Here is an 11,952-nt window from a genome sequence, read left to right on the forward strand (position 1 = left end):
CATCAACACATTTTCGTCACCGCACGGATCCGCGGAATGCCCAAGACGATAAGGAGAGTGCCGCACGCTTTCATTTGTCAAAGCATGGACTCCTCTTTGAATTATGTTGACAAGAGTGTGGACGGTATGCAGTTTAGCACTTACAAGCACCCGCGAAGACTATGATTGCACCGTTTTCTGCGTGATTGATGTCTGTCAGTCCATGCACGGCGACATATTCTACATCAGCAAGGAAACGAGTCTTCGCTGCATCCACCGAATGTATATTCTGCCTTGCACGACGAGTGTGAACCCGACAGGAAGCGGCTAACCACACGTACTCGTGAGCAATTCCAGATAGCTTGTACTTGTAGTGCACTTTTTCGGCGTGTTTGTGGTGCTGTTTACACACATTTTCGAACAACAGTCTATCAGTCAGTCAACGAAACAAAACAGCACGAGTATAATATCAACAAGGAAGGATGCCACGCCGTGACGGCTTCTATAGGCATTGAAGTAGTTGGTGACGAACATCTTTGGACCGTGTGTCGTGTTGTTCTATGGCCAGGGTGTGAAAAGGGTACCATGATTTTAAATGAGAGTTGGGTGTGTCCTGCAATCCAAGCACCTCTGGGCTTGTTCATATACGGTGACATTGGCTACATCTTGACACCCTGAATACTCAGTCACACCCTATATCTACAGCAGTGCTCCAAGCAGGTTAACTCAACACGTGAACTAGACACGTCAGCAAGACACGTCAGCATTGTTTCCTGTCATGATGAAAAAAGGTAATGTTTGGAATAGATCTAAAGCATAATTGATCAAATGTTCCTTTCAAGGCATGCTACTTTTCAGATTGTGTTTGGGAATGTTGTTGCAGAAAATGTCAAGGTTATAAAACAGCTTGCATGAGAGAGAAAACATTAGAGCAGAAAAGGCATGTTTGAAACTTAAATGGGTTGTTATTGTTAATCAGCACCATATTATATACTGACTGTGCTCGTTGTAAGTTTGACTTGGTAGCTGTGCTGACAGTGTTGTCTTAGTATCATCTGCACTGCAGATCTGTGCAGCGTATTCACCTGGTAATTGTAAATGCATACAAGCAAACACTGAAACATTCAGCAAACGCTCATAATTTTCTTTCTTGTATCACCAGAGAATAAACTTCATCATCGTCTGGCACCACCATGCTCTCCTCCAGTGTCATCTTCTACCCGTGGACACTAACATACAGTTACCAAAGCAAGGGCAGAGACAATGAGGAATGCCAATGAAAGCATAAGTCTTAGTGAACGTGGTGTGCAAGAAAAGACTGGACATCATTTCAGGTAAATATGTTATGCTTGTAATATGATACTCATTCAGTCATTGACAATTCTGTAGAACATTTGGAAAACAAAAGAAGAGGCGTTCTGGGATCACATAGTACTAACTTGTGTAATAGTAGTAGTATGCATACACATTGAAAGAGATACATGTGTCAAAACGTATTGTTCTCGCACACAGTGACACACACACAAACTGGACAGTGAGTAAGAAGAATGCTGTTTCAGTATTTGACTTCTTTTTTAAACTTTTATCTGAAACTTTGACTTTAAATTTTACTACTCCTTGATATCAACAAAACTGATTCTTAAGTGACAATAACTAGTAATTTACTAGTACTAAAAACATGTATTTACACTGTTATTGTTAACGTGGGGGGGGGGGGGGGGGGGGGGGCATAGATTGTGAGGAGAATAGAACATGCTCTAGGGGATTTCAAGAAATTGTGCTAATTTGTAATTCAGTTGGTTTGTTCCATTTCCTGAATTGTTAGCCTTGTCTGATTCATTTTAAAGGACTGAGTCATTGCTGATATACAGATCTTTCTTTTAATTGTTTAACCCCTCTAAATTAACGCAAGACCTCATGTTTTTTACTGCTGAAGCGATTGACACCTGCATCAGCAGTAATGGCAGAACACAAAGTACAAAAGTTAACCAAAGAAGACACCCTGTTCTGGACAGATAATTGATGTTCTTCTTCACGTATGTAAACGTTGCCAAAGCGCTTTGAGCTGTGAAGAAGCGCTATATAAATGTTCTATTTTCATTATTATTATTATTGTGTCTATCCTGAACTTGAGTCGATTTTTAAGTGGTACTTTGTGTTTTTTCGGGTCAATTTTTGGGGGATCCTTTTTTGAGCAGCGGAAGAGTGTGCCACATTTCCAAGTGAAGTGCCTTTAATGGCGTAGAAAGTTTGAACAAAATGATTTGGGAGTGATTTTTTTTTAAAGTACACAATTTGTACAGATAAAATGGTTTGCTAAGTGTAGTATGAATAAGAGCAAGTTTTAGAATTACTCACTGTCTTCTCTTTTTCTTGTAAGATTATGTGGTGAAACTGCTCTGTTGCTAACATTTAATACAAGAAACCTTCTGCTCTTATGACTATGTTGCTGTTCCTTGTTCAAGGACCTCTACCCACACACTGATGCTGACACTCATTGAGGGGCCAACTACCAACACTGATTGTGATACTCGCTGAGGGGTCGACTACCAACACTGAGGCTGACGCTCGCTGAGGGGCCAACTACCAACACTGATGGTGATACTCGCTGAGGGGTCGACTACCAACACTGATGGTGATACTCGCTGAGGGGTCAACTACCAACACTGAGGCTGACACTCGCTGAGGGGCCAACTACCAACACTGATGCTGACACAACACTGATGCTGACACTCGTTGAGGGGTCGACTACCAACACTTAAGGCTGACACTCGCCGAGGGGCCAACTACCAACGCTGATGCTGACACTCGCAGAGGGGCAAACTACCAACACTGACCCTGATACTCTCTGAGGGGCCAACTACCAACACTGATACTGACGCTTGCTCAGGGGCCAACTACCAACACTGATGTTGACGCTTGCTCAGGGGCCAACTACCAACACTGATACTGACGCTTGCTCACGGGTCAACTACCAACACTGATGTTGACGCTTGCTCAGGGGCCAACTACGAACACTGATGCTGACGCTTGCTCAGGGGCCAACTACCAACACTGTATGTAGTGGCCACTGTGTAACGTCCCTTGCACAAAACAACAAATTTTATATTTAAAATGGTTAAAGGAATTTTTTAAGCATTTACATTAATTATGCCAGGAACAGTCTGCAGACACAGAAGTATACAGTGGTTTTGTCAATATTAGTTAGCAGTTAAAACATGTCCAACGTTCATATTCTATTTCTATACTACCTGTCAACAACAACAAACTAAGCAAACGCGTTTGAGGGCAGATCATTTTAATGAGGCCATTTATTGTAAAACCAATTATAAGACTGAAAAGGCCATTCATTGTCCTATGTTATATAGAAAACAGATTTAGTTTACGCGAGGTACTGTTTATAAAATAGAACCTACAAGACTAGCATCCCCAACAATCAAATTCGCAAAATCAAGTTTAACGTGTTAAAATCGACATATACTGTTCAAAAAAAGAAACGCATAGTTGCTACTTGCCAAATTTGTTTTATTTTTCGAAAAAATTAACAGAAAATCCAATATTTAGATTATTTGTTTGAAATTTGGTATGGAGACAGTTGAATGCACACACAGTTCATTTGCATCTTCAAATCAATCAGTCAATCAATACGATTGGGTGCCGAGGCTGTCAAGTCAGTAGGGGGTGTGACTGCCTTGAGCAGCAACAACTGCCCGGCACCTTCTGGGCATGGACTGGATCAGATGCCGGATATCTTGCTGTGGGATGGTGTCCCACTCCTCCTGAAGTGCCTGCAATAGATCGCGGTGATTTGCCGGCGCTTCTTCTCGCCTGCGCACACGTCTGTCCAATTCATCCCAGAGGTGTTCTATCGGGTTCATGTCTGGCGACATGGATGGCCAGGGAAGCACCTGGACATGGTGGTCGGTGAGGAACTGGGTGGTGAGTCGTGCTGTGTGCGGGCGAGCGTTGTCCTGCTGGAATATGGCATCCTGGTCAGCCAGAAGAGGAAGGGCGTGTGGGCGCAGAATTTCCTCCACGTATCGCTGGGCAGTTATGCGCCCTTGGACGTGCACCAGGGTGCTCCTTCCAGCGGTATTGATCGCCCCCCACACCATGACGCCTCCACCACCATGAACGGGTGCCTCATCCACACAGTTGGGCGCGTAACGTTCGTTTACTCTCCGGTAGACCCTCCTCCGACCATCATGTCGCTGGAGCAGGAAGTAGGACTCGTCGCTGAACCACACGTGTCTCCAGTGATTCCGGACGGTCCAGCGAAGGTGCTGGTTGCCCCACTGCACTCGGTTGTGGCGATGGCGGCGGGTGAGGACAGCTCCTCTGTGAGGTCTGCGAGCTCTCAAACCAGCTTCATGCAGGCGGTTCCGCACGGTCTGGTCCGATAATCGGTGTGGCCCGGGGAGAGCCTGGACAGAAGATGAGGCCGACAGGAAACGATTCCGGAGGTGGCGGAGCCGTATGAAGCGGTCGTGAGCAGCAGTTGTCGCCCTTGGTCTTCCCGCTCGTGGCAAGTCAGCAACGGAGCCAGTGGCTTGAAACCTGACCCACAGTCTACTGATGGTGCTCTGGGACACGTGGAAGTGCCTGGCGATTGGCCTGCTTGTAAACGACCCAATGCAATTTGGCGGTCTTCTCTGCTCAATCGGGCCATCTTTCGTCGCTGAATTGTCGTCTGATTTCTTTGTGGCGAACAATCCGCTTTTATGGGTTTTGGAAGACATGGTGGGAGCTCAATATTCCCCGAGTTTCACGAGATTACACTGAAGCATGACGAGTGGTCATGCCAAATGAGCAATTTTGACATTGTAGCCACTGATAACGCATGCGTCACGTGCAGAGCTCACTTGTGGCAATGGACGAAAGGTCGACGACCAGATAAACATTTTCTGCAGTTTGGTGGATATCCTTGTAGCCATATAACTAAATTAACCAAATATTACAAGCTATGCGTTTCTTTTTTTGAACAGTATACTATCAAAACTGCTGAAAGGAAACCTGTTGTGCATGTTATTAGAAAGAAAAATTAAATATGCATCCAAACAGTCAGCTTAGTTTACATATCTTGTCTAACAATGGCGTAATGGCATGATGAACGGTATGTAATTCTTCTGAGAAGCCGTAAAATGCGGTTTCTGGGGCCATTTTAGTGGGTAATCAGAAGAAATCCAGCACATTTAATAAATTTCTCAATGCATTGCCTTCAAACGTCTGGTAATTTATGCTAAGACATGTCGTTAAGTACATCAAGTCATTCGAGAGATTAGGTTTGCTTTTATTTGACATGCCAGAAAGAGTCCTTAAAATAGTCGGTTGATCTAACTCTAAGTCTAAGCTGACTCATCAAACAAATTTAATTTGTTGCTATTTTCAACTTCAAATAAACCAAATACTCAAATTTCATGTACATATTTTATTAGACATGGATGGTATGAGGATTTCAAAGCGAAAGTAATCTTTAAGAAGTGGACTATTTTCACAGCGCTGAGCACAAATAGCCCACATCAAGCTCACTGCTGAACATTTAACTGCTAGCTGCTGAGCAGGGCTTTTGAGAGAGCATTTCCCAAGAATGTTTGTACGCGTTTGAACAAGTGGTCTGAGCAGCCGTCGTTGATTATGAATTACATTTCAGTGTAATTTGAAGCTTTAATGTTTGTTTAAAAAGCCTGCATATTTAAAAACAAATCTGTTTTCTTTGGAAAAGGTACATCTTTATTTTTTGTAATTCTTTCTAACATGTCGCATAACAGCAGTACTAACGTTTCAAATGACTTGACATTTTGTTTGTAATTCGGTACATCTGATTGTCTTGTCTTTCCATTATTGCCCACAATCAGCAGTAGTGATTATTGTCTTGTCTTTCCATTATTGCCCACAATCAGCAGTAGTGATTATTGTCTTGTCTTTCCATTATTGCCCACAATCAGCAGTAGTGATTACTTCGGCACTTGATGGGATGTTGCGCAAGTCCAATAAAGCAGCGTTTCCAGCATCCAAAAGTCCATTTAAAATTCACAGGTTGGGGAGTATGGGGGGAGGGGACATGAGTCACAGTGGCTACTGGTTTAGTGCGAGGCGCGCGACACAAAGGTGTCGACAGTGCGGGCCTCGACGACAGCTGCTGGTAGAGAGTTCCAGTCCTTCACTGTGCTGGGTAGAAAAGCGGCACTCCGATACTGAGTGCGGCAGGTGATGAGGCCGAACTGCTGGCAATGGCCTCTTCGCTGGCGTGGTGGTAAGGGGGCCAGCTTCGACTTGATGCCCGGACAGTGGACGATGCTGTTCGTGATCTTGTAGAGCATCGATAGGCGGGCAAGCTTCCTGCGCTCCTCCAGAGACTGCCACCCAAGGGAGTCCAGCATCCGGCTGACACTTGACGTGTTGTGGTAGCGGTTGCAGACGAATCGGGCAGCTCGTCTCTGGGCGGTCTCAAGCTTGTCGATGTTCTTCTGGGTGTGCAGGTCCCATACTGACGAGGCGTACTCCAGGATAGGCCTGACAAAGGCCTTGTACGCCTGCTCTTTCACGGATCTTGATGAGATCTTCAGATTGCGCCGCAGGAACCCCAGGGTCTTGTTTGCCTTGCTGACGATGTTGTTAATATGGTCGTCCCAGCACAGGTCACCCTGAATGGTCACACCCAGGTACTTGACCGCCTTCACTGTCTCCAGCGTATGGCCATGGAGCTGGTAAGAGGGCTGTAGTGGGCGTCTGCTCCTCGTAACAGGCAGGGTGTTGCACTCTGCAGGATGGAACTGCATGTCCCAGCTCTTCTCCCACTCGGCTAGGCGATGGAGGTCTTGTTGTAGCTGGGCCTGGTTGTTTACGCTAGTCACCACCCTGTACACTGCAGTGTCGTCCGCAAACAGGCGCGCTAGTGCCGTCAGTCTCTCCGGGAGGTCGTTAATGTACGCTAAGAATAGCGTCGGCCCCAGCACTGATTTGTTGCTTAATTAATTCATTTGATAATTGTCGGTAAAAATACCGGCTAACACCTCACAATCGCAAACCTGTTTAATGTTGTCTTTTCTAATTCATGACATGTGTTAGCACAAATCACCAAATATTTGAACGCAATGCGTTAAAAATTGCAGAAATTCAAATGTATTGTTTTGTTTCATTACCCGCTAAAACGGCTTCAAAAACTGCCTTTTATGCCTACTGAGAGGATTACCACATATTTTTGTTTTGTTTTTTTGTTTGCTTAACGCCCAGCCGACCACGAAGGGCCATATCAGGGCGGTGCTGCTTTGACATATATATAACGTGCGCCACACACAAGACAGAAGTCGCAGCACAGGCTTCATGTCTCACCCAGTCACATTATTCTGACACCGGACCAACCAGTCCTAGCACTAACCCCATAATGCCAGACGCCAGGCGGAGCAGCCACTAGATTGCCAATTTTAAAGTCTTAGGTATGACCCGGCCGGGGTTCGAACCCACGACCTCCCGATCACGGGGCGGACGCCTTACCACTAGGCCAACCGTGCCGGTTTACCACATATACCTACTGAGAGAATTAACACATACACCGCTCAGCATGGCATAGTAACAAAATTGACTGTTTCAGATGCACATTTGATTGCTCTGAGTCTGATTTGTTGTCGATTTTAACGCAGGAACCTTGATTTTTCGAATTTGATTTTTGGGGGTGCCTGTGTTGTAGGAATCACTGTATGTATACACACTCCCTCATGTGAACTCAAACAGCTTTTTGAGTCACTTGAGAAAAAGTGACTCTATGTAATCGGTCAGTGTTAGTCTGTCCGGCCGGCCGGCCGTCCGTAGACACCACCTTAACGTTGGACTTTTCTCGGAAACTATCAAAGCGATCGGGCTCATATTTTGTTTAGTCGTGACCTCCAATGACCTCTACACTTTAACAATGGTTTCGTTGACCTTTGACCTTTTTCAAGGTCACAGGTCAGCGTCAAAGGAAAAATTAGACATTTTATATCTTTGACAAAGTTCATCGGATGTGATTGAAACTTTGTAGGATTATTCTTTACATCAAAGTATTTACATCTGTAGCCTTTTACGAACGTTATCAGAAAAACAAGGGAGATAACTAGCCTTTTCTGTTCGGCAACACACAACTTAACGTTGGGCTTTTCTCGGAAACTATAAAAGTGACCGGGCTCAAATTTTATGTGAACGTGACTCATTGTGTTGTGAATAGCAATTTCTTCCTGTCCATCTGATGCCTCATATAATATTCAGAACTGCGAAAGTGACTCGATCGAGCGTTTGCTCTTCTTGTTGAATAAGGGCAATCAATACATGCCCCTTTTCAGTCATATAATTTGTTTTACAATAGACTGCCTCATCAAAACATTCTGCCCTCAAACGCATCTGCCTAGTTCTTTAAAAGAATCACGCTTTGGACTACACAGTCCTGATGATGTGGGTCGTGTACAATCCATACTTTCCAAAGAAGGATTAAAAGTAAAATAAAAAGTATGGGTCATACACTACCCACGCCATCCAATTAGGAGTTTTGCCGTCTCTTTGCATAGTATGGGTCGTACATGACCTACACCATCCCAATTAGAATACACAGCGTAAAATTCCTTACAGAATTCCATATGGGTCGTCCGCAACCCACATCAGCCCGACTGAGTAGTTCAAATTACTTCGTTTGTGTTAAAAGATAATTTTTCAAAAGTTGTGGTCAAATGACTTGAAGAGAAAAACCGGTGTATTTTATGGTAGTTCCTGCCCTCAACTTCCTTGGAATATGCACCATTTTGATCACTGTTTCTCGTAATTTCCGTTGACTTGTGCTCTTCAGTGTACTCAATTGCGATGAAATTTAAAGCCACATTGATTTTCGGGCTGTTGTTGTTGAAGATATTGAGTTTTTAAGTTTGTCTATGTAAATTGAATAATTAATTCTGTGACCTAAAAAAGAGAGGGGATAGTACTGTGACAATTTTCTGAATTTTGATTTTAACCCCAACCTTGTTCTTAGGTGTCCCAGTTCAACACACAGTGACTAGTATTTCTGAATCATACACACTTTGAAGGCAAACTTAATGCCTTATTGCACCCATTTTTGTACCCTAACTAAAACATTCATTTCCGTGTTTATTCATTTAAACGTTCAATGGCATTTAAAGGTAAAATAATTGATTTGGCTTTATCCTCGTATGTTAAACAGGCATGGGAATTGTCCGCCGAATGGCGGATTTCCGCCGAATTTTTTTTTTGTTCCGCCGAAAATGCAAAAGTGTCCGCCGAAAAAATAAAGGGGGGAGGCACACAAAAAAAGCACCGGTTACTTTGGCCTTTGCGCAAAAGCCCGCGAAAACTTTCCGTACTTTGTTCACGCACTGCTACCGCCCGCCTCAGTTATTGAACTATTATGTTTGAAAGTAAACCAGATTGCACAGATTGTGTTACAAGTTACATTTTCCTGTTTGTCTCAACAGATAAAATTTTTTACAAATTTAAACCATATATAATACATGTAAGCAAAATTTGGTACATTTTTGTACTAAAAACTCTGATTCTAAAAACAGAATTTAATGGCAAACTTGGAGCTCAGATGACACCAGATTGCACCATCTGGGTTCTTTGGAGAAAAAAAATTTCCGGGGGGGGCATGCCCCCGGACCCCCCTAGTAAGGCTAGGCGCTTCGCGCCGTCGACTTGACGCTTCGCGTCTTCAGTTATAAATTTTCCGCCTTTTTTACAATTTTCAATTCCCATGCCTGGTTAAAGTTGCCAAATTGTGCCTATTCTGAATTTTCTTTGATGTATAATTAGTGCCTAATGTTTTTATAGGGTCGATTTTGGGGGGTACCCTTAATTAAGAGGCGATCATGTAACCCATGTAAAATGAATCTTTGATTCCAAAAGTGTGCCAGATAGCCAAGTGGATGGCCTTTAATGACAAAGAAAGTTTGAATGAATTGACACGGGAATGAATGGTCTAGTGGGGTACGAAAATGGGTGCAACATATTTTTTTGGCAGAGTGTATATCCAATGGCAATAGTAATACCTGCCTTGCATGAACAAATAAAGGACTGGGTGGCCGAGTGGTAACGCACTTGCGCTCGGAAGCGAGAGGTTGTGAGTTCGACCCTGGGTCAGGGCGTTAGCAATTTTCTCCCCCCTTTCCTAACCTAGGTGGTGGGTTCAAGTGCTAGTCTTTCGGATGAGACGAAAAACCGAGGTCCCTTCGTGTACACTACATTGGGGTGTGCACGTTAAAGATCCCATGATTGACAAAAGGGTCTTTCCTGGCAAAATTGTATGGGCATAGATAAAAAATGTCCACCAAAATACCCGTGTGACTTGGAATAATAGGCCGTGAAAAGTAGGATATGCGCCGACATTGCTGCGATCTGCTGGTCGATGTGAATGCGTGATGTACTGTGTAAAAAATTCCATCTCACACGGCATAAATAGATCCTTGAGTCTGAGTCTGGAGATACACGCGCGATATAAGACTTCATATAATAAAAGATTGATCAGAAAATTGTGTATGTAACTTTGTCTCACACAGCCATTTACAAGCTGGTAGCTGTTTCCCAAACCAATATAAAAAGAAACAACAAGTAAATAAAAAATATTTTAACTCACAGTCACCCCATGAATTTGGATCAACAAGCCCAAGAACATTGTTTTTTTTTCAATAATACTAAATTATTTTTTAAACATTCTTCAGTAACAAACAAAAACTATAAAACATATTTGAATATGCTTTGTCAGGTTGAACTTTTAATCAGTTAAAAACAAAATACATACCTTATGCTTTGAATATTAATGTACATGTCTACTATCTGATACTGTATCGCATGAACTTCACACAGTCTGACTCAATGTGCCTTGTGAAATTGGGCAAGTAAACATTGGCAACAAACCTGTGATCTGGATTTTGACATGGTACTTATATTTTAAAGGCACAATCTTTCCATGTCAAAGAATTGTTCTCATCATCACAGATGTGGACTGTCTTTTGCATGGATTGGTGGGATAAGACAAGTCTTACACTTGGACAAACACTGGGAGGGGAGGAGGAGGGGGGCCTTTTAAAATTCTCTTTCAAATAAAGAATATGTTCGTACTCTATTTTAAGGTTTCACCTGGCCATCCTCTGTGTATCTGATACAGCTGTATATATATAAAAAAAAATCCTTGTTATGCAAACTATCTTGTCAACCACCCCATTTACATTATGGGATTCATAATCCGGTATTTATGGCGTTTATGGCTATCTGGAAAGAAACAAATTTTACATTTGGGTACATGTCTAAAGGCAGTTTTGATTGATTGATTTTTGGATGATCATAGGTGGCAGTGACTGAATGTAATCAACAAAAGCCTCATAGTCTGCAATTAATAATTATCCAATGTACAAATATAAACGCATTCGTGTTGGTGTTTATGATTGATGCTTTACAGTGTTAGGAAGGTATGTAAAAGGTAACCAGAAAAAGGTCAAACAATAAAACCCTGCTATTTCTCGTGTTAAGTTGTGGTGAAAATCGATGCATCGCATTGAAATAAAGTCAGATGTGAATGATCAGAAAGATTTGAATGATGTTTTGTTGGGTTCCATGCTTCTTGTTGGCATTTAATAACTGCTTGGAGATAAAAGTCTGTGTGTGTGCTTGTGTGTCTGTGTCAAGATATACATATAACGCAAATAATGCTTTCTTACTGAAATGACCATCCGTAGGATATGCTGACCAATGCTCTCTCTCTCTCTCTCTCTCTCTCTCTCTCTCTCTCTCTCTCTCTCTCTCTCTCTCTCTCTCTCTCTCTCTTCAGTATGACCTATCACGACTGATTATTGCAGAGTCAATGTCTTCATAAGTACAGAAAATAATTCATATAGATCTATGTAAAAACTAAAACACCCACATAAAACACCCACACATATTTTGACACCCAGTCTGTGATGTCTGAATGAAATACATTTTTATTTACGTCACAATTGCATG

General features: G+C 42.8%; 1 protein-coding gene across 1 annotated transcript; it reads left to right on the plus strand.

Moving 5' to 3' along the window:
- The first annotated feature begins 6 nt into the window (after positions 1-6).
- LOC138954600 (uncharacterized) lies at positions 7-11,546 on the plus strand. Its single transcript, XM_070326402.1, has 3 exons — positions 7-770; positions 1,142-1,313; positions 2,445-11,546. Exon 3 carries the CDS (start codon positions 3,894-3,896, stop codon positions 4,380-4,382), a length of 489 nt encoding a protein of 162 aa, XP_070182503.1. The 5' UTR covers positions 7-770; positions 1,142-1,313; positions 2,445-3,893; the 3' UTR covers positions 4,383-11,546.
- Positions 11,547-11,952: the final 406 nt, after the last annotated feature.

This window comes from Littorina saxatilis, unplaced genomic scaffold (assembly GCF_037325665.1).
Source record: "Littorina saxatilis isolate snail1 unplaced genomic scaffold, US_GU_Lsax_2.0 scaffold_2687, whole genome shotgun sequence".
In the NCBI taxonomy this organism is placed as follows: domain Eukaryota; kingdom Metazoa; phylum Mollusca; class Gastropoda; order Littorinimorpha; family Littorinidae; genus Littorina; species Littorina saxatilis.